The sequence below is a fragment of the Beta vulgaris genome, chromosome 4, assembly GCF_026745355.1.
Source record: "Beta vulgaris subsp. vulgaris cultivar EL10 chromosome 4, EL10.2, whole genome shotgun sequence".
Taxonomy (NCBI): Eukaryota; Viridiplantae; Streptophyta; class Magnoliopsida; order Caryophyllales; family Amaranthaceae; genus Beta; species Beta vulgaris.
The window spans coordinates 3,311,938-3,339,717 of NC_079205.1; the positions used below are offsets into that span (position 1 = coordinate 3,311,938).

The 27,780-nt window shown below is 35.9% G+C and overlaps 1 protein-coding gene across 6 annotated transcripts; it reads left to right on the top strand.

Moving 5' to 3' along the window:
• The first annotated feature begins 1,373 nt into the window (after positions 1 to 1,373).
• LOC104883378 (uncharacterized) lies at positions 1,374 to 26,776 on the top strand. 6 transcript variants are annotated; one of them, XM_010667890.3, is made up of 23 exons: positions 1,378 to 1,674; positions 2,770 to 2,991; positions 3,383 to 3,413; positions 3,598 to 3,779; positions 4,580 to 4,739; positions 8,433 to 8,529; positions 9,282 to 9,451; positions 11,062 to 11,225; positions 11,662 to 11,847; positions 11,970 to 12,059; positions 12,613 to 12,693; positions 13,752 to 13,919; positions 14,961 to 15,043; positions 16,311 to 16,452; positions 16,600 to 16,683; positions 17,860 to 18,021; positions 18,103 to 18,187; positions 20,232 to 20,309; positions 22,897 to 22,963; positions 23,043 to 23,148; positions 23,408 to 23,524; positions 23,614 to 23,670; positions 26,134 to 26,776. In XM_010667890.3, the coding sequence occupies exons 1-23, from the start codon at positions 1,486 to 1,488 to the stop codon at positions 26,278 to 26,280; spliced, it is 2,868 nt and encodes a 955-aa protein (XP_010666192.1). In that variant the 5' UTR covers positions 1,378 to 1,485; the 3' UTR covers positions 26,281 to 26,776. The 6 variants fall into 6 exon arrangements, 5 of the variants coding, with proteins under 5 accessions (XP_019102901.1, XP_010666192.1, XP_057249831.1 ...); XM_057393848.1 differs by having other exon boundaries at positions 1,379 to 1,674; positions 13,752 to 13,895; XM_010667889.4 differs by having other exon boundaries at positions 1,380 to 1,674; positions 23,402 to 23,524.
• Positions 26,777 to 27,780: the final 1,004 nt, after the last annotated feature.

A 27,780-nucleotide genomic window follows, 5' to 3' on the forward strand; every position in this document is an offset into this window, starting at 1 on the left:
TAAAGTAAGTAGTTAGAATAGAGATGTAATGAGGGTAAAATAGGGTCTCTAATATTTTGGTGTCCTACCCCTCTTTCCATATACAGAATAGAGATTTTGGTCAAACCAAACATTTTAACTTCGAAATTCACTTTTTCACTTCGATCAAATTCCTAGGAATTGAAATCCTTAAGGAAATGTAACTTGTTTTTTTTTTTTGAATAGAAGGAAATGTAACTTTGTGCATCCAAACAGACGACTACTAGAAACAATTTACAAGAAACAAACAATCGTATTCTACTACTCCGATCCCTTTGTCCCATTATAGTACTCGTTTCTCTCATTTGAGTCCGAACTTTAAAATTTGACTAAATATTCTCATTTGTGTATATAAAAAAAACATATATATTCATGTGAGATCTTGTCAGATTCGCCTCAATGCGTAGTTCTATAATATCAACTTTTTATATATTTTTTTTATTAATAAGGGATTGAAGATATCGAAGGTCTAATGTTTATCTTGAATATAATGTAAAAAAGAAAGAAGCACTATATTATGGGACGGAGGGACTAGGGAGTACTTTCTTCGTTCTGAAATAAATGAAACGCTAGCTTCTCTTTTTTATGTGATTTTTTTTCTTCATAAAAGCATTTCATTTATTTCAAAACGGATGAAGTATTAAATTTTGAACTTGAAAGTTTTTGAATAAGAGTTTTTAGAGCTTTTTTCGGATGAAAATCCATATTATGCAAATGCATGGTGTTTGATAAAGTATAATAATCGAGAAAACAAGTAGATTTGACAAAAAAATATATATCCTATCGCTATTTGCCGCCTGTACTCTCAAAATAGAGTACATAATTATGCCACACAAGTAAGCATTCCAACAGAATTGAAGTAATAAAGAATAGATACCTTTCTCCATCACTCATGGCGTAGAGCACACAAGTAGGTTTAACGATGGTCAATGTTGAAAAAATTAGTCAAAACCCGAAATCCAGCAATAGACTGCTCCTTGCAAAGAGAAGTTAAAGAAAACATGGCTTTGTGCCCAAAATTTTATAAAAAGTGAGAGATCACAAAAAAAATGGCTATAAAAAGTGATTCCTCACAACTTTTGGTAAAGAATAGTAAAAAAAAAAACATAGGCACATAGCACCACTTTAGAAAATACAAAAAACAAAAAATCCTCCTTTATAAAAACTCTCCGAGGAAGAGGTGGTAGCTCAAAGAATACCACTTCGAATTTCAAATCATTACCCATGGTTCAAATTCTATCCAACAATATATTTGGACATTTACTTCTAAACTGTTTAATACCCCATCTTTGAACTGATGTGTCTAGCAGGCTAGTAGCCGAGTTAGTATCGGACCAATTCTCTTTCCTCATAATAAGAAGAAAAAAAAAAACTCTCCAAAACACGCGAATACGCGATCATCGTGCAAAATTTCCCTGAAATAGTTGGTGCCTAAAATGTATTGTCACTCACTCACTACTCATTCCAATGCAAAAGCTTGAAGATTTGACGCCAGAAGAAATGGCGGTCACTAATCACAGAGATTCAACAAAACCTAACACCATGATCGTCAAATTTCGAGCTCGAGACTACACAGCAGAAGCAAAGGCACACTTTCTCCCTCGAATTCCGACCGATCTTCATCCCTTCTCCTCCACTTCTTCTCTCTCTACAAAGGTTGCGATTCTCCTCTTTTTTTTCTTTTGCTGCGAACATTAAATTTTTGATCGAAAAACCCTAAACACATAGTTCTTGCGGAAATTGCTTGACGCAATTGAATATTGCGTAGTCATTTGTTGAATTGCTTACTGTGAATTTTTTGTGTTGTTCTTCTAATTTTCAGAAGGGAATGTATTAGTATATTGCATTAGTAACTGATTAGTCATTTGTTAAATTGTTCACAGTGAATTTTCTGTGTTTTTTTTTCCTTATTCTGATTTTCAGAAGGGAATTTTAATATATGATGCGGAGGAATGCAAATTGGAGATCACATTGTATTCTTTGCAATTTTTATTTTCTTTCACAGTTTTTCGCCTTAGTTCCTGATGGTTTGAGTACTCGAATTATGTGAAAAATGATTGAAATTATTATGTGAGATACAGATGATTTTAGTATTAGATTTATTTAACTATCTATTAATTAATTTCAACTTAAATAAAACTTTTTAGTGGTTTTTAATACTTTCTGTTTTTTTTTTAATTGCTCCATTTGCTTTTTCATGTTTGTCGAGACGCTTCTTTGAGCTAATTGCATATAAGTCAAAATTGTAAAAATTTGATATTTGAAATTTGTGCATTGAGACGAATCTAACAAGATCTCCACTTAGCTATGTTTTTTCTTATATAATAATGCGAGATAGCTTAACAAAGTTGGTTGATGATTAGTGCCAAAAAACAAATGGAACAATTAAAGAAAAACAGAGGAAGTAGTAACAAGTGGTCATATTAATCGTTTTCATTAGAAAAAAAGGAATATTTAGGTATGTTTAGATGATCTCTTTGTATTGTATATCAATCGGAACTTATTTATGAAATTAGAAATTAGAAATTAGAAAAACAATCCTTCAAATTAGCGTTGTAATGATTAGCATTAATTCTTTAGTGTGTGATTGTTGGAAATCAATCCAGTAAATTGGATTTAGCCTTTTTATATATGTGATATAGTTTAATCTATCTGTTGTTACCTGTTAGTCTTCCTTTTTCATTTTCTTATCACTTGTGGCTGCCAATATTGAGGATTTACCACTTGCACGTACACTAATTTGTGCTTTAGGTTGATGGCGTAGACGAAGAAGAGAATGGCCCATTGGATCCTTTAAGAGCCCCAAGTGGCAGGATAGTTGTTCCTTCTAAGGATAATAAGGGTTCTCTGGATGCTTTTAAATCAGATATATCAGACAGTAATTCAGTTGAACTTCTACGGAGAGAGTGGACTACTTTTAAAAGATTCTTGGTGCAGAAGTTTCCCCCTTCTAGGACAGTGGCTATTTCATCGGTACGTGTGGCACCTGGCCAGATTATATATAAGGAGGTTTTTACGCCTCTTGCTTGCGTCGCTCCATTTACTTTTATGAAATTCCTGTACTTCTGGACTGGACTCTGAGTTCTTAGAATCAATTAGCTGAACCCTATCTAGTTTTACCATAAGGTAATTACTTTATTCATGGTGAAATGTTTTGTCGTAATAAATATGCCTGAGAACGACCATTTGACTGAATGGGTCGTTAGAGAAGGAGCGATGGTCTCATCACTACTATATCATTTGGCAATTCGCCTGTAGCTCATTAACGTAGATTCATGATTTAGCATCTAGATGTTCACCTTTCTCGTGTTATTTGTCTTTCACGAGATGATATCTTGACGCCTTTATTGCCATCTCTTTTCAGATTGCTGATTTGGTGATTGGAAGCCAAAAGGGTAATAACGCTGCTATTTTCTGCTTCAATTTCATGTCGGTTTCATGTGTCTTTTCTATGTTCTTGGAAAAACATACACCCTTTAATGTCATGAGTAAAATTTTCGCATATATGTTGCTGGTTGTCTTGTTAATGGTACAAGCAAGAAGCAACCTTACTAATTATGAAAAGATGCCTCCTTGCAGCCTATGAGAAATCATCATCTGTGCATCTGGATGAATTGGATGATTCGCAGGGATCAGTTGATGAGGATGTGAAATTTATTACAGAGCATGAGTACACTGCAAGATTAACTGAAATGAAGAATGAAATTCTTTGTGCTTGGGCTGCTGGCAATCATTTTAAGTCTCTGAAGTTATCTGTCAAGGCAAGTTGATGAAGCTGTAGGTTTGTCATTTGTGTCATTATCTCTATGATCCACTCTGGAATTATCTTTTCGAGATGCATTCACCAGCCCACATCTACATTGAAATCTCCAAGTTACAATAAGCTGTTAATATAGGTGAATTTTTTTCCGTGTTCTTGCTGAAAACTTCTTTTAAGCTCATTTCGGGTAGTTGTCCAGTTTCCTTACTTAAGCTCGTTAAGTACTTCACCGCCTTTATGAATAACTCCACACCAAACGCAGGATTCAAAAGAAAGAGAACAAGTTGTCCTGAGAACAACACACACAGATTACTGTTAAAAGGTTTCATATCTGGGAATATCTCCTTTCATTTGAAGAGTGAAGGGTCACTCTTAAGTATGTTATAAAATCTAATTTCAGGTTATGGCTTTTGGGTGGGAACGTGTTTAGCTTACTTGGAGTTTTAATGTGCCAGAAGAAAGTACATAGTGGGATAAGATCTCAGAAAATTGGCGGGGAAATGAAGTTAAGTTAAGACCAACCTTCTTGATAAAGGACACTATGTTGGAAAGGAGTGGGTTAATGTAGAGTAAGATTTTTCTTTGGAAGGGCTTGCATATCTCAAGCTATTAGCTGAGAGTGCAAGTTGAGCTTCTTCCTGTAAATTCGATACTAATGATAAACTGCAAATTCATAGCTAATTTGTTTAACAAGTCCTTTCTCTGATGTTTGTGTTGTGTGTATGACTACTGAAGAGCCTGGGTGTCAATTTTCTTCTATGTAATAGGGATCTCAGAATTCAGATATTCTTTGATTTGCAGGTTGCTAGGCTATTGAGGGATACAGCTTTGCTGCAATTTTATCCAACCTTATTTACTCTGGCTACTGATATATTGGATATGCTTGGGGATATGGTATGGGAGCGCATCAAGCGAAAGGTTGAATATTTGGAAGATGGCGCCAAGATCCGTGAGCTGCGAGGTTCTCATCTTTGTTTCTTACCACTGCATTCCGCATCTGTTGACACATGATTCATCCCCTCCTGCTGCATTGTTTTTCTCTGTTTATTGGTGTGTTCTGTTATTTTGCTTTCTCTCTGGTAGTATCTCCTATATCTTTCATACTTTTGGCCATTATGTTGCTACATTTTGGTGCTTTTGCAAAGTTACAAACTGTTTCCGCATCAACTAGTTTAGGGTGCGCCTTGGTTCTAATATGCATTTTAGCTTAATGCCCTATGTTTTAGTTTCCAACTAACAGCAGCTCAGCTCTGCTTTTTTTTTTTTTTTAATGCCGGAAGGAACTTTAAATGTAGGGAGAATCTGAGTGAAAGAGAGGCTAATCCGCAGAATAGATTGCACTCACTAATCTATATTAGAAGTAATTTTCATGGATCGGATTTTAGAAGTAGTGCAGCCTGGGTGTAGAAGTTGGTTGCTTCTGAAAAGAGTTTGTGCAAAGTTGTAAATTCTGCATCTTATCATGTAATCCTCTGGAATAAATTAGTTATTCAGAGAGGTTCCTCAAAGGCTTCCTTGTCCCCCAGGGTTTGTGTGTTGTGTTATAAAGATACGCAGAATTTGCATGTCTTCTTATTTTTTTTATTGTAAGGTATCTGGTGCTTTATGTAATAGGCCTTCTCGGACCTCGGTCAAAGGGTTCAGTTGTGCTAATGCTTCTATGATGGTCTCATGCTGAAGAGTCTGGTTTGGTTTTAGGAGGAACAAGCTGCAGAAGGTGCTTTATAGATTTGTGCTTTTGATGATGATTTAGCCATTTAGGTGCTTTGGCTAAAGTGTAATGACCATAGTGTTCGTCATAAGCTCTAGTAAAGGGGATTTGTTATGGTATCCCCATTTTTTTTAGTTTCATTGTGGTCTATGGTGTCAAGTGCTTTCTCTACAAATTTTCGTTCTAATATCCTTTGTGATGGCATGCTTTCGTGTTGGTAACTTTTTAAGATACCTTGTCTTTCGAGTCTGACATCCCCACACCACTTCATATTTTCTTTAGTAATTCCCTTTCTAGGGGTTAACTTGCTTAACATCACTGGTGCTAGTGCCACTGAAGGTCTGAGTTATTCAGTAAAGAGCTCTTTCTGAAGACAGATGGTGATCGGGATCCCATGATTTTGTCGCGCAGTTACCTGTTTGCTTGAATAATTTTTTTTTTTCTTATAAGAAGAACATAGAGACAATACCTGAGTTAAATTTCTGTTAAATCAATGCCTTACTGATTCCATAGGAAATTTCCTAGCAGTTCTAGGCTTCTAGCTGCAACAACAATAACTACAAGTCTACAACCAATGTGGATCATGTTGATGATGGAGTCAAAAGAGATTTTAATGCATGCAAAATCGCTGTTTTCTTTATGTTCTCGCCCAACAGTTTGCTTCTAGGCGTGGTAGTTGTCAAAGAGAAGATCTCAACTCTTTAGAGAACAATATTTTACATTGCAACCAGTTATAGGTTGTGTACAATGATGAAAAGGATGTTAATCATCTCTAACGTTTTGTTTGGAAGAGGAATTGGAGAGAAAGAGCAGTAATGGAAAGGAAGGAAAAGTTTCCTTGTTTGGATAAAGGTTTGGGGGAAGGAAGGGAAGGTGAGAGGCAAGGATCCAATTTCCCTCCCTCTTTAATAAACACCATCCCTCCCAAATTGAAGAGATTTGGGGGGGAACATGGAGTACCATCTTTTCCCTCTTTTCTTTCCCCTCCCCTTCCTAGTTCCTCCTCTTTCCCTCCTCTTTTCCGATGTAACTATCCAGACAAGTGTAACTCTTGTGCTGAGCTTTTTCAGTTTGACGTGTATTTATAGCCTTCTTCGGAATGAGCTGGTTTTAATCATACAGATGCTTTTGTAGAAGGATGAAGAATGGCTGGCTTGCTGGAGTTTGAAAGATGGTCTAGTTTGTAATTTGGTGGTGCACTTGGACATACCTAAAACTTAACCAACAATTTATTGATTCCCCTTTTTAAGCTCCTTTTCTTTGAGGCTTTTGTATAGCTAGAGTCAAAATTTAGGTTATAACAAATATGTGACGTTCCTTGAATTGCTTCATGATAGTTCGAAGGCATGGATCTTCATTCTTTACCTTTGTTTTGTACATGGTTGATACCCCTTGGTATCTGTGTGATTTTCATAATTATTTTGTATAAAAAAGAAATTGAGAACAATAATTGAATATACAAATTTTACGCTATAATGCTAAACAAAGTAGTGGAAGAGCCACAAAGGCAAATTGAGTGTGCACGCACTATATGAAGTAGAATGAGGGGAAAAGCAAGAATGAGAAAGGAAGCTACATATATCTCCTGGATACCCAGATTTAGAGGAAAGAAAAGGCTGCATAGATTTGTCAAAAGGTTCAGTTTTAAGGGGTAATTTCGAGTTTCATTGGTGTCGGGTAGACATTAGGGTCAATAATATTTAGGTAATTTTATGAGCTCGTTTTGGGATTTGATTCAAAAGAACTTGTCGAAGACCTTAATTAGTAGGCTCTGGTTGGTTGAGTTCTTGGTGGGTCTTCATGGGGACTTCTCTGGGATGATTTATGCAGGTGGGTTTTAAGAAGAGATTTGAGAGTAGTAATACTTTCGTGTAATGCTTTTGAGGTGATATGTGATCTTGGAGGTTGGATAGGAAGGATATTATTATATATCAAAGTTCTAGTTGCTACATCTTAATGTCTTTTGTAGGATGTGATCATTGAAATCATTTGACTGGACATCACAAAAACTAATTATATTTTATGAGAAAGTGACACCATTAGAAGTGTAGAAATGCAAAATAGGCACACCATTAGTTTGAGACAAGCTTTACACTTGGGGGATTAAGAGCCCAGGTTTGATCTATACATTTTGAGAGAATTAGTTTTTATCATATTTATTTTGAAGTAACCATAAAACACAATACAATTTAGATGGAGAAGACATAAACGTCTAGTGACTTGGAAAAAATGCTTTAGCTCTTATTAAAAAAAAAGGAAGAAAAGGATTTTTGTGCCAGCTTTAGCCGCTCAGCTTGTTTCCTAGATTTTATCTGGACTCTTCATTTCACCTTTAGTACCTATATCTGAGCCTCGACTCTCGGACATGGTCGGGACACTTGGACACTTCATTTTGATCCAAAATCATGCAAAGGTTTCACAAAATAGCCGAGCCGACACTTGCACACGTATCTGTGTCTGACACGAGTATCCGAGTCCAAGTAACTCTACCTGGAATCAAATTTGTAGAGAATCGTTTATCAGCTAATGAGAACTTGGTTGTAATTAGAATAGACACAACTTGCTTATGGATCAATCTTTATGTTGCTCAAGGATCTGAGGGTAAATTACATTCGTGTTTTCATCAATTAACAAAAGCACAAAAAATACAATTTTATGCATCAACGTTTAGCTTTTTTTTTTTCTCTAGTCCTATTACTTGAACCAATAAAAAGTAAGCATGATATAAAAAAACCTTTATGTTGTGCAAGCTAGCGTAATCTAGGTATTTGTCATCTTTTATGATTAAAAATTTTCTTTTGACATACTAACAATCCTTGAAAAAGTTTCTTTGACATATTCTCTCATTGGGGGTGGAGGGAGGGTTAATGGCTTAATAGTATCAATTGTTTTCCATCAAATTGAGTTAATGGTTATCTGAAACTTGTGATTGGTTTCTGGTAGAGGATTTCCAAGTGAGTGATATTTGCTCAGATGCAAAGGATATCTGCCACAATTGGTTTTGCAAGATTGGTTCCATCCGTGATCTGCTGCCTCGCATGTGAGTTTATAACTTCCATCGCTGGTAATTTCTGTTCCAATCTTTTAGCACGTGAAAGATGCATAAGCGTGTTTATTTTTCTGGCATATTAGTTTTGCGTATTCCACTATCCAAGAATCTAGACTCTTGATTGCGTTCAGGTTTCAGATGCACAGAGCCAGATGAACAGGACAAATCTGCTCTGATATCTTAAGTGTCTCACTTGCTTACTGATAATGTATAATGTGAGGAGCCAGATGTGCATAAGACAAGTGGAAGAGTTCTCTCTGCTAAAGATTCTCATTTCTTAATCTATGCAGCTAACATTTAAATCTGTGACTGCTGATTAATTTTTGTTTAGAGGCTATTTTGTCCAACTGCTATAATTTTCCTCTGTCCTCCCATCCTTTAGAGTTCTATTCATAATATAAAGAGGTAAAATAAAATCTCATTTCTTATGTTTGACAATCTGATAATCGTCTGCGCAATGATTGTATCTTCAAAATTGAGTTATAATCTGCGGACATTGTGTCTTTTTCATAGAGAACTAATTCGTTGCTATTTCTTCGAATATCTAATAGATTTCTTGCAACTTTTAATCACTCATCCCCAAAGTTAAAGTCAAGAAGTATGTTGTGATCTCATCAGGTCATAAGTAAAGAACAGGAAACATTGAGGCTCCTCTTTTATTATTTGCATGCTTTCCTGTTACAATGCTTCAACAGTGCTTTTGTTTTTGTCACCGCTACCTTATACAAATTGTTTTACTTCAGCTACCTGGAGCTGGCAATATTGCCATGTTGGCGATTCTTAGTTGATGACTCTGCTGATGTGATCCAACGTTTGATCGCGATGATGCGTGGTCTTGGGAATCCCTTGGCATCTGCGTATTGTCATCTGTATTTGGTCTACTGTGTTCAGAAATTACCTCTACATGATAATGGTATATTCGATTTAAACTTGTTCAACAAATTCTCTTTTGGCGTCTTATGCCTTTACGTATTCCCATTTCTTGCGAGTTCTGATTTTCTAATAAGTCTATTGTATCTATTTGGTTCAATTTCCTACTATTTATTTCATAGAAGTCGAAAAGCTTTAGCAAATATTAGAAAAGTTCTGATAATTTGAAGGTTCAGTTTCCAGTATGATTATAGTGGTTGTAGTAGCTGCTGTTGTTTTAGTATTTATTGAGTATAGCCTTCCTTTACACTTTGTCTGGATAGCAATATAGGAGGAATAGGAAGGGGAGGGGAAAGTTGGAGCACCATTTTCCCTCCAAATTTCTCCAATTTGGAGAGATGGTGTATATTAAAGAGGGAGGGAAAATGGATCCTTCCCTCTCCCTCCCCTTCCTTCCCCAAGCCCTTATCCAAACAAGGGAACTTTTTCCCCTCCCTTTCCCTTCCTTGCCTTCCTCTCCATTTCCTCCTATCCAAACAAAGTGTTAGTAAATGGATGACACTCCCTTGGGTCTGTTTATTTAATTTTCTTACTTATAAAAGCACTCTCATATATCAAAATGAAGTATTATTTAAGTACTGCACATTATCATATTTATCTTTGCTTATTTTATTACTATAGTTATCATTGTAAATTTGTAATTTGCTCCACTCCCTTTTGATGTTCCTAGTTTGACTTTTTTCTCTCTTAAAAAAGATTTCAATTAGGAAGATCGGAAGGGAATGTTGGAAATACTATTTTTGCTGTAGTATAATTAACCATCAATTGCGCAAGAAATCCTTATAAATTACCAGGTGCAGTGGTTTTACATTAATCTTAATATAAACCTTTTTTTTTTGGGAACAAGAGACGCAAAGAACATGATTCACCTCTAAAAGAATTTATACCCTCTCCATTTAACACTTCCTTTCTGGGCTGTCCCAATATAATGTCCCTTAGTAATAGTACTTGTAAATTGTGTACGTTTATGGTTTATTCAGATTATCATATTATCCTTTCCTATTCATCAGAAATGCTTAATTTTAACACATGATTCCGCTAAAGCCACTGCATTTCAAAATAAATTGAGGGTTTACCTTTATTATGACACAATGACACGTAAATGGAGACAGTTTAAAACGATTTTCTTTAATTATGTGAAAAGAGAATGCCTTACAAATGTTGACTGTGATCAACTACTTAGACCTTTTGTGATCGTCAAGAAAATCGTGAATAGTTTGATTCACTAATTCTTTTTTTAACAGTAATTTTAAAATCCCCCTCATGAATTATTGTATTATACTATTGCACAAGGATTATGGTTCATTTATTTGGTTTGTTTTTGTCTCCTTCTAAAGTAAACCTAACAAAATACAATTAAACTTTCTCAACACAATATTTTATTTGCTTCTCCATTGGGTTGTAAGCTGGATCATTAATGGCATTTGCCACATTCCATGGGGACTATTACGATAAATGGAACCATAGGTTTTTCATTGATTTCAAAACATCAAATTACTACTTACTAGTGAAAACAAGTGTGAAGCTTGAAAACAATAACTTTATGAACTGGGGGAGTAGTTATAATGATTTTACTGGACTCTTACATTGCAGGATATCTCGTTACTTGCATAAGAGACATTAATCTTATGATGACACCTATCATATCATTGAAAGAAACTACAGATAATAGAAACAACATGAGCAATCAAGTCCTTGTTCACCTCATGGAACCACCCATGGAGTACATCATTAAATGCATATTTAAGGATCATCAGGTCAGTGAGGTTTTTGTACTATAGTGGTTTCCTTGTTATTCTATTTGTGAAATATTCTTTTTCTGCATCTTTTTAGGTTATTCTTTCTTACTCTATGCTTTCTTTTAACTTTTTGCTGGTTTCTCTCTCCCTCTTATTTTTCTTTTACCTTTTGCTGGTTTCCCTGTTATTTTTCTTACTCTATGGTTTCATTGGGTGTGTGTGTGTGTGTGCGTGCGCCTCATCTCACTCATGTGTACTTTGCGATAGGGAATTGGAAGAATTAATCCTTTTAAGGTGAAGACTTTATTTGAAACTGATATAGATGAACAGTATCTGTAGTCTGTACTGCTAACAGTCTTAAGTGCTCTTGCTACCTGTGAATAAACTTGTCAATTGGCGTTTGTAGATCTCCCTGTTCTGTAGTTGACACCTGTTTTTTTCTCCGTTTTGAAAGCAAGGATGCACTATACGTGTCGGTCTTGGACTAGCAAGGAATTTGTCAGAGTTGTTTGGCAAATGTTCATCGGTCTCACTCGTTCTTCATCATCTACTAAAGGAACTACCACCTGAAATAGTTAGATCTAATGTTCTGCACATTCTTGACCTCATTGAGTGCAGCATTGGTTCTTCCTTTGATCAGGTGATTTACATCTCTGAGTATCTCCCGTGAAGATGTGGGTGAACAAACATATTTTGATATATGTTGGCCGAACTTCTATAAATCAGCTTCTTCTCACCTATCCCCCCTCCCTTTATTTTTAGTGTATGAATTTCAGATTGCTTGGATTCAGGCTTTATGAAACAGAAGCTCCCATGGAGATGGTCAATGTGGTTTTGGAGCGAGTGATTAAGGTTCCTCATATTCCATAAATCTATTTGATTTCCTGTTCTTTTGTCACTTGTTGATCTTTTGATCAGTAGCTGTTCCTTGCAGTGTTGCGTGCTATGGTTTACTTTTGTAGGTTAGGAATGTAATCATGTATAATGCTTTACTTAGATAAGGGTCTCAAAATTAGTTCTTTTTTAGCATATCCAGAGAATTTGCATGTCCTTCATGCTGATCCACATGTATTTTTCTTGGTTTCCTTCTTGTATTTCTTTTGGTTTGTCTTCCTTCAAATAGAAATTATTTGGCAGAAAGCTGACTTGAACAAAACTTTCAAGATGATATTCTCGAGGTATCGCTCATGTAGGAGTAAGCCGCAGCAATTAGACTAGTTATCGATGTTAGAGTATGTCTGTGCTTATATGTCTAGATGCCACGAGGGCTGGGGATGATCTTCTGGCAAGCTATCTGTTGATTGTATACCATCAAGTGTTATGTTGCACCTTTTATTAGAGAACACAAGAATAATGCTCTTTATGTCTATTTAGTGATGATGCTGTATTATGTCTGCAATTTCAGGATGCTAGTCAATACCAAGACCTGGATGCTTATCTGAAAGTCGTGGATGGTTATGTTGATATAGTCCTTCAAAATCACATGGTGAGTCAGAAAATCTCGAATTGGATGGTGGTTCAGATTAGCCGTTGACTGTTCTTTGGTTATTTAAGGTCCAAAATTGTTTGAATGGCTGTCCTTCGCAATTTTTCTTGGAAAAAAAGTGAAGAATTCCACCGATAAGTGCTTTAATTTTCTGTATATTTGGTGCATCTTCTTCTGATGTTTTCTCATGAGGAGATGAGTAGTCGGAGGGAACAAAGGAAGTGAGTATTCTTGAGTTTCAATGTTCAGCTGCTTAGCAATGGTGGGTCTTTTGCTGGTTTCTTATTTTATGTACATCATTTAGTATCTTTTCTTAAGTAACATCTTTTAAATAGTTGTTCCTTTTGAGAAACTGGATTTAAATGTCCCCCTTTCTAACAGACCATAGTTTAATAGAACTTATCACCTTAGGCTGTTAGGCACTTAGCTTGTGCATTATGTCCTTGATCATGTATGGGAATGATCATTGTCTAATGCATCCATAGATCGAAATGGTCTTTAGGTGACTAAAGGCGGTAAATTAAGAAACTTATTACAAAAGGGTTTTTACAAAATATATTTGGAAACACAGTTAGAAAATGGTCTTGGACAAAAAAAATTTCAACTATCTATGGTGTACATCAAAAAGTTTAGAAGTTCTCTTGAACTTAGTGGCTAATAGCTTTTCCTTACGACTTTTAAGCTGTTAAAAGTTTTGCCAATGCTTCCTATGAATGGACTTACTTTGTACATTGACTAGAGTCCATGTATCTGCTTCTATTTAAAATTTTCCTTCCTATATCATGATCACCTTGTATTGACTAAAAAAACAATGCCAAAGACTTAAATCCACAAGTGGGGGTGGCTGCATGGATAATGAACCAAGAAGTTATCTCCTGTGGTCGGTTGATAGTTAGCAGTATTTCATAGTTTAATTTTCACTGAGTCATCAATAGTTTGGTTTGATTGTGTTAAGTATTCCTTTTCTTTTTCCCTTTTGTAATTTCTATTACTCTATATCTATGTATGCTTCTTTGATAATCCAACCCTTCTTCCTTATTGACTCTGTTTCATTGCAGAAAACACAACTAGAAGTACTTCTTGGAGGGATCGCAGAGCGGGCGTGTAGCAAATGGATTAATGACATTGAACTTGATAGCTTGCAGTCTGTCCTTACTAAGATTCTTAGTCATACAAAGTGCTTGGAAGATGTTTTAGAACTGGTACACCTCCTATTGGCCTTACATGTAGGTTTTATACTTTTATTCCACTTTCTGCTTCTGGAGTTCATAATGCTGAATCCACATGCAAAATTGTAGCTAGTTAGATGATGGACGTGCTATGTTTTCTGGAATGAAGTATGTGACTCAGATGTCAGAAATATCTGGTTATGTGATTTGTCAATTGTCAAGCTTAGGACACAGGCACTCTGTTCTAAATTGTACAGACTACCGATAGAACCAATTATCTCTTAAATATTACTTCCTCATTTCATGGTAAGTGTATTAAGGTGATGGTCATGCACACAGATCATACAGTTGTTAGTTATCACATTGGTACTCAAAATTTTAAAGTAATAATAGGAGTTTTTTGTAGATATTAATGACAAGAATTAACAGAGTGGCATTTAGTGATGTATAATGTGAAATAAGAAAAAGTTAGTTAAGTGGGCTTATAGCATGAAGAATGTAGTAATTGTTTTTGTGCTTTTGCTGTTGCTCTTGTTGTCAGTGTTCATATTATTTATTACTCCTCAAGGATTGTAATTCATCTCCTGTTCTTGCTACCATGACCAATCTAAACCTGCTAAATTCTTCTGAAGATAAAGAGCATTTACCTTAGATATTCTGTCGCTTATGTAGTACTCCCTTCATCGCCTAATAGATTTCACATTTTTCCATATATGGTTGTCCCAAATACTTTTTCCCATTTCCTTATATGGGATGGGTCCACCCATTAAAATCCTGTTTACCTTCAATTTTTTATTATATTACTCATTTCCCATACTTTAGTAATGGGCCCCTCTCACTTACCTTACCCACTCACATTCTCTCTCCTCAATAAAAAAAATTCAATAATTATGTACCAAATCGAAGTTTTTATTCTAATTTTATGCAACTAAGGGTCCAAATTATTTCATACTTGTGCCCAAAAGAAATGGGAAGTCTATTTGGAGACGGAGGTTGTATTATGTAATCATTTACTTGTATTCAACTTAAAATTAGTGTCACCAAATGAAGTAATTACATATTATCATATCTTATTATTTATTTTGGTGGTCGTTGCAGAACCTTTTTGCTGAAATCATCGATGTCATGCGTGGGACTGCAAAGAATGCCATTAATATGCGTATTCTTGAAATGGCTACAAGGTATATAGTAGTATCTGCTTGAACTCTTAGTTGCTGTGTGATGTTTGAGTATTTTTGCAGAAAAATGCTTGATAACATGGCTTTGCACTTCAATTGGTTTCGTTTTCCCTTCCCAAGATCATATTATGTGTGGCTGATACGCTTGGGAGACAATTTCTTTTTGGCGGATGTCTATTAATTGCCTGTCCAGGCTTCAGAGGAGTGGAACAATCTGCTTTCTGGTTCACCAAAGCTCTTTTAGGCTTGACAAAGTTAATCCATCTAGAGGATTATTTTTAATGAATCAAGACTGCCTAAAGCCCTAAACGGGATAAAAATTTACTTAAGTTGCTCAATTCGTCATGTCAGAATATAGGACAAAGCTTTCTCTAATAGAAAGGGCACAAATTCTTGAATGACATTGGTGCATGATAAATTATTGTGAGACGGGGGTAAATATTTGTCTTAAATGGGTCAATTTCACTGATATATAAGTGACGCATTTTAGGTAAAATGTTATCCTTTGTTTAAAAGTGACCTTTTTTGCTTATAAAGTGACCCATTTTGACTTAAATCTTGACCCATTTTGGCTAAAAGTGAAGTGGTCTCATAATAAATTTATTGTGCATGCAGTGCACACAACACTAATAAAGGAAAAGGGGGAGGGGAAGTTGGAGGGGATTTATAGAGGGTTCTTCAATTAAGTCACAAAGAGGGGGAAAAGAGATCATTTAGGCGTGAAGATGGTGGTATGGGCTCTAAGGGCAAGTCCTTGGGAGCATTCCCTGTGTAGGAAGCTGGCTTTTTTTTTCCAATTGGATTCACATACTCCCTCCATAATCCATATTAGTTCTTGGATGAAATGTGTCGATTACCGAGCCAATATTTGACCATACATTTTCGTCATCATACAAGGAAAAAAACATTATTAGATTTGGTTTCGATGTGTACCGTTAAAGTATCATCTTTTCATATGCCAGAAGAATAGATATGGTACTGATGAACTGTAAAAAAGTAATGTAGAAGAACAAAAAGGAACTGGGAGTATATTCTAAGTTTACACTCGTATCTTCATTTGAATTAGATGCTGTTTCTGATTATTGAGAAACCTTTTGGGATTATGACTAGGCAATATGACAGGCTGATGCATGCATATATGGGAGCTGAATATGAATTCTGCACACTAATATCTTACTAGCATCTTATTCGAGTCGTTTTCTTTTGGGACTTGTCTTATCTTAGTTCTGGTGTTTTCATGTCTGCCTAAGAATATCCCTTCTTTTTACAGGAATGGCTATATAAGGTGTCCTACTACTATACAGTTCCTTTTGGAAGTTGGTCAAAGTCTGCATGATGGCAAAAGCTCCTCAAACATGCTGGACAGTGATAATCAACCATTGGATCGTTTACTCTCTCGTTTTGTTGACATGGTACGAAGTATACATATATGATGTAAAACCCTCAACCCCTTCTCCTCCCCGGCTCCCAAAACGACCTCTTTTTCATTATGGAAGCATTCCCACTATCATGTGCTGTTGCGTGGATTGCACATCATGTTTTTTGTTATTGTTGAGCAGGTTGAATATGGGACAGAATGGGAACGACACCTGGCATTTTTAATAGAATGTCGTGCAACTTTTGCCAGTGCAGATGAAGTGAAGGTCTGTATCTCAAGCAGGCATGCCACTCAGTAGAGTATGTCCTGATTAGTTTTTAACTTCCGTCTGTCTATATTGTCACAGTCTTGATCAAAATCTGCACTGTTTGTCAGTTAAGCAGAACGAAAAAGAAGAAAAGAAAGACTAATGGCACAACCTTTTTACTAAAAGTCATGTTGGTACTAAGATTTCTGTTGTTATAACTTATAATAACTTAATATGCTGTTCTAATTTTGCTGAAATGCATCAAAGATAAATATTAATTGGGATTCTTCTTCAGTTATATAGATTTGGTTCCGAAATAAGCTGAAAGCAAAAAAAAAAAATGTTTACTTTATTGCCCATAGTGTAGTGTCTGCTCTCAATATTAGTGTAACATGAAATAGTAGCTATGCTTGGACATGGTGGACCAGGTCCAATGTTTCAGTGTCAACTCTCATGTGCCTGTTCGATTTCTAATTTATTGCGAAGTGCATGCCTGTCAATACCTTCCAACCAAGGGTCTGACAGACAGTCCCATTACTAATTTCTATTGCTGGGGAATAACTACATACAACTAACAACCTCCTACGCTCTCAGACGGCAGAAATAAATGGCCTAGCCGGGACCGCGGGAACCTTATAAGAGGCCTTGTTGAATGCTTTAGATGTTATGTTTCTTCTGTTGCGGTGAAATAGTTTTCAACTTCAACCATTACTATCATAACCAGTATACCTTAGTGAGAATTTAAAAAATGTTACTCATACAAAAATACTTATTATGAATCAATTAAAAGTTAAATACTTTTACGTTACATATCAATACTAATTTTAACAAATTAGTATTCGAAGTTGTCAAACTTGAGTCTTGGCCATTAGTCAAGTATGACATAATTCCTCCGTTCTTTTTTAATTGCAATGTTTCCATTATCTGAAATTTTCACATTAATTGCAATGTTTATTTGCTGATATCTTCTCTTTGTCTCTCTCCTATCACATGGGTCCCACTTTTTATCTATTTTTATGTCCCTCCTCTCCACGTGGCTTTATTAAAGATTGTGCTAAGGGGTGGTGTTGCAATAATAACGGAGGAAGTATTATTTTGGAAGGACGTGATAAGTTGTCTGAAAAGCCTTCAGATCGTGTCAGTTACTAATTCTACTGCAGATGTCTCAAGTATGTGCTTCCCCTTTTGCTGTAGGAAACTCTTGTTCATCATGCGAACTGCCTGGTGATGAAGGCTTCAAAAGCTTCCAAACAACTTGTCTCTTTTGGCCGGTCATGTTTAGCATTTTCTGAGGCTACAATTCCTTCTATTGCAGCTCCTATAAAGCAGTTGCATCTTTATCTTGAAACTGCCGAGGTAGGACTCTTTAATGGAAATTGCTTGTTGGACTGAGTTTCTGATAAAATAGTATCATGGTTAATTGGTCTATTCTTCCAGGTCGCATTGGCCAGTGGCTTAGTTTGTCATTCAGATGGATTAATAGAGTCAGCTATAAGAACGCTTCAAAGTCTAATCGCTGAGGGTTAGCCTCTTGCCTTCTTAATTTTTGACTTTTTTCTGAAGCTGGTTCCTGCATGCGATACTCATTATTTGATGTTCTGTTGAACTGTTTACTGGAATATTAATACATGATTTCCTTATTCTATTCCACTTACTACCTGGTATGTTCTGAAGAATTTTTCTTCCCTCTCTATTTTTCGGATTTGTTCCCTATTCAAAAGCAAACTTCCCTGTTTTTGGTGTAGAGCCCTGAAAACAATACATCTCAATCAATAAGTGAACCGCAGTAATAAATATCGCCCAAACTAAAACACATTCCAGACTTACACTTCTGCTTTGGGGCCAGTGGAAAATCTTGCCAGATGGCAGGGCTGTTGGGTTTTCAGCAGCCTTGCCAGGGTCATTTCATAAGCTAAATATGTCACAAAGTCATATGTTTTACACACAGTAGAGACCTGTTGAGTTGGTAGAATATGTCAAAATGTGGAATGAAGTCTTTCAAGGTTCGGTGCACCAACTCGGGTCTTTGGTTAGACGCTGCTGCCATAAGTTTCACAAAATCTGAATTCTAGCAGAAATCATCTAAAGGCTACAACCTCTGATCTTGTGACACTTTTAAAGGTTCTGTGAAAATCTCGGTGTCCACCTTTGGGTGCTAATTAGAGTTACTAGCGCCATGATGACAGTATTAAGGCCTCAAATACAACTTAAGAAGCAATTCTTATGCAAATTGTTGCAGTGGCTTCCATTGAGGTACTATGGATTCTTTCTATAATATTGTGCTGGTGAAATATCCGCCACATGAACTCAACACTTTGCATAAGGGAAAAACAATTCTGTATAGATCCATTTTGAAAAGAAAAAAAAGGAGGTTTAGCCACTTTCTAACCACTGAAGAAAGAATCAATATGAAGATGGACAGTAGGCACTTTTTGCTGATGGCAAGTCAATATATATAGACTATAGCGGCAAACGAAGCGCATTATAGCATTTCATGCAAATTGGTTACTAGTGAAATACTTTGGCTAAAGAGAAAGTTCCCTCCCCTAAAAGCTGCTTTCAATAACTTGATTGTTCCATACTTCTTTGATTAGTCCAGAGAGTGTCTTATTTAGGTAGATCTTGCTCACACTTAGATGGACATCTCTATGCTACAGCATTAATGTATACAATTAACTATTAATAGCAATTGATTGAAGGTAATTTGTTTGCAGACGAGATATTTGTCAATGAGTTTGGCTTGTAAGATATGTTGCTCTAAATGAGATTATCTTCAACCAAGACTTTTACCAGGACTTAGGGAATATGTGAACCTTTCTTTCTAGAGATGTTTGAATTGCTCTTGAGGATTGGATTATTAGTGTTTGTAGTAGCTGATCAGTGTGATATAAAGAGAAAGAGAGGCCTAAGGAGAAAGCAATGGAGAAAGAGTGAGAGAGCCTGGACATTTTGATATGTTGATAATGATATTGCGTACCAGAGCATTTATTATCTGCAGAGAGATCCAACTCCTGTTTATAAGAGTATTCTTGGAAATATCATCTCTCTTGTGATGAATCTATGCTATTATTCGCATATTACTGTCAGGACTTTCACTTGACGTGCAAATTGTTGCTGAGAAGCATAAGTGACTTATCTTCATGTAAGTTGATGAAGTTCTTACCTGCTAAAGCATTTACTTGTCTGTGGATAAATCAGCTTCTGTTAATGAAAGAATTTGCATGGGCAATGTGCTTCAGATAATGAATCCTATCTAGGTCACTTTGCTATGCTTCTCCGTGTTGAGAAAAGTGATGCAAAATTAATATTCACCCTTAGGTTCAAAATTTTTGATCATTTGAGAACCACCTCGGAGATTTGAGTAAATAAAACCTAAACTTTGTGTATATACAAGCTAGTGATTACTTTGTCTGCCCAGTATACTTACTGATGAATGTCTAATCTACATATCCCGATCATGTTTGTGAAGCTTTTGGATTTCTTTCGATTATTCTTTTCTATTTTGGCATATTTATTTGATATGCAAAGTGCAAAATCTTGCTAACATCAATTATGTGCTGTTGTAGATTCACCAACACTGCTAGATGTTGATAGAATCGTCTGTGTAATACAGAAGCTTTGTGGCCTTTTGATCATGGTTCCAGGTACTGGATATGCCTCATCGATCTTTAGCAATATGCCAATATATCTTCATACTTGACATTTTTCTCATAAGGAAAGTATACTTGTCGCATTTGGACACCAAAAATAGCATGAAAGGTCATATTAACTTAAATCAAATTTGCGGTATGGTAAAGTGACGTCTACACGCTCATTATGTCTCATTAACAGTGAAATATGCTAAATCAAATAAATTTCCCTGGGAAAGGAGAGCAGGAACTAGTAATCTGTCTTCAGTGGTGAGGCAGAAGATTACTTATTATATCCAAAATCTGAGCCTCAGGTTGTAATGTAGCAAGGAGCTTACTAACAACTGTGATTGTAAGTTGGGAACTGGGATGGCCTTAAACTGCTGCTCCTCTTTTTCCTGTCCCTTTAGCAACAACTGTCTTTTACATGACCTATGGACTATACTGCTCAGGCGTGCCAATTTGGGTCGTTCTTGTGTCACAACAACACCACCAGACATGGTTGTGAAGTTCTACACGCTCATTATGTCTCATTGACAGTGAAATATGCTAAATCAAATAAAATTCCCTGGGAAAGGAGAGCAGGAACTAGTAATCTGTCTTCAGTGGTGAGGCAGAAGATTACTTATTATATCCAAAATCTGAGCCTCAGGTTGTAATGTAGCAAGGAGCTTACTAACAACTGTGATTGTAAGTTGGGAACTGGGATGGCCTTAAACTGCTGCTCCTCTTTTTCCTGTCCCTTTAGCAACAACTGTCTTTTACATGACCTATGGACTATACTGCTCAGGCTTGCCAATTTGGGTCGTTCTTGTGTCACTACAACACCACCAGACATGGTTGTGAAGCTGTTTTTTACCATAGAAATTGATGAGGCCATTTCACCAAGTTAAAAGTGAAGTCAAAGTAAATAACAAATTGCAGTCTCTAATCTGTTTTGCAACAACCTAGAGAAGAAAATCTAAAAGATCGCGTCATTTATGTCAAACCTGGGGCTTACATTCAAAAATTAAAAATCGAAAACTTGATGCATCAATTCGCAGGAGAACAAATTTATCAAAACCTTAGGGATGCTGGTTGCAGGAAAAAGGCAACCCGCGTTATTATGTTGTTGTCAACTTGCAAACAGAGGCTGGTCATCAGTTTGCAGACTCGATCTGTAGCACGGATACTTCTTCTAGGTCACGTACTCATCCCCGTACCCGGTACGATATGTTTCCTATACAGGAACGCGTACCCGATCCTAAATTTGGAACCGCTTCCTCTCCCCGTACCCGAATTCGGACCCGTATCTGTAGCCGTCTGTGCAACTTAGCGAGAGACAGAGTTGGAAGCAGAGTATGTGCAGCTTATAGCACCCTTGCCTTCTGACATGCAATAGCGCAGGAGTAAGTCTATCAGATTATGTAGGGGAACAAAAGGAATGACTTGTAATTGGTAAAATGACCACTTTTCATTCTGAGAAAAGACCCATTTTCTTCCTTTAGTTTGTTAAATATGTGCCATTTGGTTTAGCTAATCAAGAAATGGGAACCGAGAAGAATTTTACTGTTTGGATGAGCATAATAGGTTGTACGGTTCAATAGAAAATACATGTCATGGATCATCTTTTCACAGGAAAACATTCTTTTGCTGATCTTATTACCAGTGCAAGGAAGCGTGATTGTGTTAGTGTTCCAGAATCCAGCCTTCGGGGCCTAATCAATTAATCATAGTCAAAAGAAGAGTTTGATCCTGGCTCGACGCTCAAAACAGCCCACTTATAGCCTTATTTCCCTCCAGACCACCAAGTTCCCCTTTCTTTGTGAAAAGCAGCGTATTCTTGAGTTGACTTGAAACTTGAAAAGTATTATAAGGGTGGATATATTCAGGTTGCACATAGACGAGTACGGATATGGGTTCGAATTCTGTTACGGGGACGGAAAACGGCAAGATTACGACATTTTAGGACATGGGTACGCGTATTCGTACCCCGTATTGTATTGAGTACGGGTAGTTGAGCTAGAAGAAGTACCTGTGCTTCTATATAAGCCAACACCTGATCTCCCTCCAAGAGGGATAGACTATAGAGAGAGACATCATTGCTACAAGTTCTCTGTATTCATCAATTGGCAGGCCTCCCTTTGCCAATTATGTCCTACTGCCATTCTGGTCCACCATTTTATTGCTTTTCCCCCTCTTTTCTACAATGGTCTTTCATAAGCTACCTTGTGATGCTTCTTTTTTTTTTTTTTTGGTGTGGGGGGAGGTTGGAAGAGACGAACTTCTATCAGCAGAGCTATTAGTTGCTCACAATTTTCTATGATTAATCTCTGCTTCAAACCAGGCCCGTCTCGAACTATATAGAGGCCCTGTGCGATCTCGTATTTGAAAAATTCAATAATGCAATAGCTCATCCATACTTCACATAATCATATTATGAAAAAAAAAGTAGTCCAAATAAGTAGATAAACTTTTTCTTTTTACTACTTGAACTTTCTCTATTTTGGGGCCCTCACAATTAAGGGGCCATGTTCCATAGAACATGTTGAACATGCTAAAAGCCGCCCCTGCTTCAAACTATATCTTTGCCAGAATGCTGAATCTCTTGCCTCATGTGAAGGTAATTCTATGCTTGGAGTCACCTACATCCCGAAGAACTTACTCTCGCTGGTTAACAATCATTCATTGTAAGTTTTATTGATGCTAACAACAAGAATGCTTTCAGTATTGATTTTTGCCACTTTTCTTATGCTAAAATGTTCTCAGGGTAATGCCTGCAAGATTGAGCGTTAGAACATCCTGTGCAAATATTTTATTGCTGGCAGCATGGTCACAGCATAAACTTCCATATACTCCTGGCGGCATAAAGGAGGTATGCGATTTGGGTTTTTGTGTTCTTCCATGACATGTAGAAAATTCATTTGTTTGTATTGACAAAGAAAAAGAAATTCATTTTTTACTTTTACAGAGCTTCAAAGTTTGTTATCCTACAGTATAAAAGACTGTTTTTGCTGCTTTAAAATTTACCCTACAGTAATCAATTCGAAACTGTTTATCATTCACTTATTTCACTTGATTAACATTTAAAACGTCGAATTGCTTCTCACTTGTCTCTCATGATGTAGATGCAGGTTCCAGGCAATGACCTTCTATTTTTTGATGATTCATCCTACCATGAGGAGCTTGCTTCTTTTTGTGGTCGCATTCTTCAAAACGTGGTTCTTGCCATTAAGCAAGAAACTTGCCCAGTATGTTTCTCATTTTGGTGTGGCTATTGTTGCTTTAGCTGATTTGTCATAATGAGTAATTAACTGAATAGTTGTATGTCACTATCTAGAATGCTCGTGGAAATCTAGCGCTTGAAGCTTGCAACTGCATTGCATCAGTAATCAAGGTATGGTCCTGAATCCAGATGATCTCCACTAGTGTTTCCTGACAATAACTTCTAGTATATGATCTTCTTTCATAATAGCTTCCAATAGCTATTATGGGGATACGTCGTTGTCAATCAATTCAGAATAAATTTATGGTTTCCTTTCAGTGATTTTACGTCTACCCTCCTTACCTGTGCCCCTCTGAATTCTGCTAGAATAGGGCCTCAGATTTAGGGCATTTCACTTATTGTTAGGGTCACACAGAATTAGGTAGAGTGAGTCTGCTTAAGAACTGCTATAAAGCTCGTGTTACTTGGAATGATAAATTCATTAGATGAAAGTTTGGGGAGGTATGGAGAGGTTAAGGAGAATAAGATAGAGAAGACTATTTTTTGAGGGAGGGTGAGGCACACAGCGATGGGAGCTTCTTCATGATTCAAAACCAACTCAATAAATCCTTTGAGGTTTTTCTGTACGGGATCTCATAATATTTTCGTTTGACGCCGGTCAAATGGGAAAGAAAAATGAACACCTCGATGAGTCAAGTCTTGAATCTGAAAACCAACCTGGGAAGAAAGAGATTAAAAGTGTATCCTGTTTTATCACTTGCTTTGAACTTTGATTAAAAAATAAAGTACTTTTTTGCCAGAGGATTATGGACTAGGGTGCACAATGCTCATTGTGCACCCAAAAAGAACATACAATTAATATAAAAGAACACGAACTTTTTTCAACAACTTTTCTACTTTAAAAAAGAACACACGGCTTAAAATTAAAGAATGTGTAAATCTATATATATAAAAGAACAAATGTTATAATGAAAAGAACATATAGTAAATGAACATGTACACTTAAGGTAAAAGAACATATACCTTTTTAATTTAAATTTGAAAAAGGAATCTTTACTTGCAAAATTTAAGGAAACAAATAACAATAATTTTTTAAAATTATAAACTCTAAAAATGAAAAAACGACGTAGTTTAGAAAAGGGTGCACCATGCTCTACATACACTTGGGTGCATGTACTTATTTGCGCTTTTTTGCTAGATTCAGGCAATCTAGTTCCTTGCTCTCCACACGTTTAGGTTAGATTCAGGCATGATATGCTGGTTTAGTTGCTAAGCATACACTTACACACTACTGGACTACACTAAATAAGTTTGTTGAATTCACTATTCGAGGATGGGATAGTGACTGAATTTTAAATGTTTCGGAGTTTGAGGATGATACTCAGAAGTTGACATTTGTGAGAGAATGTACTGGCTTTGAAAAGTGAGGAAAATCAACATGAAAAGGTGATTCGAGTTGTAGCAAGGACAGGTAGATATAAGTTGTTATTTGTTGTGGTATTTGTGTATTCTTAATCGGAGTTTCTCTATTCATTTAGTTCGTCTAGGGTTTTCGTGAGTCTTCTTTGTTGAGCTCTTCGGATTAGCTCGGTTGTTTTGAGTTTTGTTTCTCATTGAAGTTGAGTCTTTGCCTCTTGGTGTTTAGGGTGTTTAAACTCTGTTGGTTACTTGGTGTATGGTTCTTCATTCCTTTTCAATACATACGGTAATTAACTTGTACTATTGTTTCTAAATTAATAGTTACACTCTCACTTTTCATGCATGCCAATGCAAAATTTTGAGTACTAATATATCTAGTTTTTCATTTGTAAAAGTTATAAAAAAATCAATACTCTAAGCGTACATATCGAGACGAATCAAACAAGATCCCATATGACTATATTCCTTTACCCATAAATTAGAAATGATAGTCAAATTGAATTTTGTTGATAGTGTAACCATTATTTAGAAACGAAGGTAGTAAACCAACATCATGAGGTCAATTCAAATTTTGCCTCCTATGATTCTTTTCAATGTAAAAATTATTTGCTAAGTTTGACATCAAACTCTAAAGTATCAACTTTTAACAAGAATTGAAGGCCGGTATGATGTATTTTGTCCATTCTTTATAAATCGCAACATTTGAGTTTCACGTTTACTAATGTACAACTTTAACCATTAATATATGTAGCCGTTTTTCGTAAATTTTTTACAAAGTTGATATGCTGAAAGTGTATCAAGATGAATTTAACAAGACTCCACATGACTATATTTTTCCATACGTAAAAGTCACAATTGATGGTGTTAGGATTATGTGTGAATAGTGTAAAATCCAATTATTGCAATATATAAAGAACGGACCAACTAGGAAGTATAAGAATATTCACTAGTCAATAAGCACTCCAAACAACGATTCAACACCAAGATAGAGAAAAGATAGTTTGATTATAGCTATCAAATATCATCAACAACATACTATGATAATTAATGTAGCAAGGATTTGATTCTAGGTTCTGGGTATCATCTCAGGACTTTAGCTAAGTTGTCATCCACTGGACATGCTTTTGTTTTGATACATTATAATTTGGTAATCATATCTTATGTTGTTAAGTGGTGTTACCTCTCCTTTGCGCTCATGTATCCTATGTTTTGCAGGTGGATGATAATATATCACGTATCTGCAATGAATTGGTAGAGATGGCCACACCTTGTTTGAACACAAATCATAGTTACTTCTTCTCAACATCCAAGTTTCTTGTCAATCAATTCCGTACTTGTAACAATAAGCTAAGCTTGGCCTAGTGGAAGAAATGCATGTTCTAACCTCAAGGTTGGGATTTCAATTCTCACTAGAGATACTTTAGGAAAGGGAATTCCCTTATCCTTTCCCTCCCACTCCCAAAGTGTCTTGTCAACTAAAGTAGATTGGGTGGACTTGGAGATATTTCGACCCGATAGAGACCTTCATCTTACCTTTCTAAAAAATTTGGTAGAGTAGCAATATCTAGTAGATGAAATGTTTCACCCAAAGTAAAATAACGGGTATTAACCGCTACAACAAGTGTAATACTGTAATGTATAAGATGTGAATAGCTTGTGTAAATTATCTAATATGGAAAGAATTGAAAAGGGAACAAAGACGAGTTTAGTATGTTCTCTTATATGTTGTAGGAGTAGCTAGGGCTGGTAATTCGTGTAAGTGGGTTGTGTTTGTATTTGGTTTTGTGTTGATTCTGGGTTGGCCTCAAATATATCAAAAATAATATAAAAAGTGGAATAGTTGCATGCCTGCATAATATGGTCAATGTCATAAATAAGGTTAACTTTGTGTCGTTCGTGTTCGTGTCGGGTTTATGCTTCTCTTAGTAACTTCAGTCGAGTTCGTATGTGTTATTAAATCGTGTTAGGGATTGTCAGTCTCAGGTGTAGCCACATTGATTAATCTATTATGAGAATCTTGTTTGACAATTAGTTGTTGGTTGCACTCTTTTGATTGTCTTGATTGGCTAGTTTGACTAACTGTATTGATCATTTATATTGTTTGTTTAACTTAGCTAATAACATCATATATTTACAAAATGTTTCGTAAATTTAATTGTTGGATGCTAGTCAAATTTTTATAGATAGCCAAAAGCTACCCTAACTAGTTATTATTAGGTGAAAAATCAATTACCAAATTTTTGTCTTTTTTACTATTTAATCACTTGAAAATAAAAAATAAAATACAATAATTGGTGGTCATTTACAAAATTGCTGAAGCCTTAAGGTAAAGCATCTACAATGGATGGTTTTTAGCTTAGGCAAGTTGGAAAGACCAAGAACACCCGTTGTCCACCATCCTAAGGACTAGAGGCAAAAGTGGAGGACGTGAGACTCATTCAAGACCAAATTGTCCACCATCCTTGTGAATATAAATATATAAATGTGAAAAAAATATTGGTTATAGTAAATTTTTTGTCATGTTGGTCTTTCCACCATGTTACATTTTTTTTTTCTTTCAATTGACCTCATCCTACGTCACTCTCCGACCTCCAACACACATACATATTGACTATAAGTCTTAGATTTACAAATTCAAGTTTAATCATTAGTAATTTTCCATTGATAAAATGTAAATCTACAACTTCTATTCTCAGAAAAGTATTGCCTAACAACATAAGATTTAAAATATTGAAAAATATATCTTTTCACAACTTTTACACAATTTAATCTTCTAACTTTCTAATAACGTCATAAGATATTAAATGTTGACAATGAAACAACTTGAGTAATCACATATTCGTTGTTCTCAGATTCTAGGGG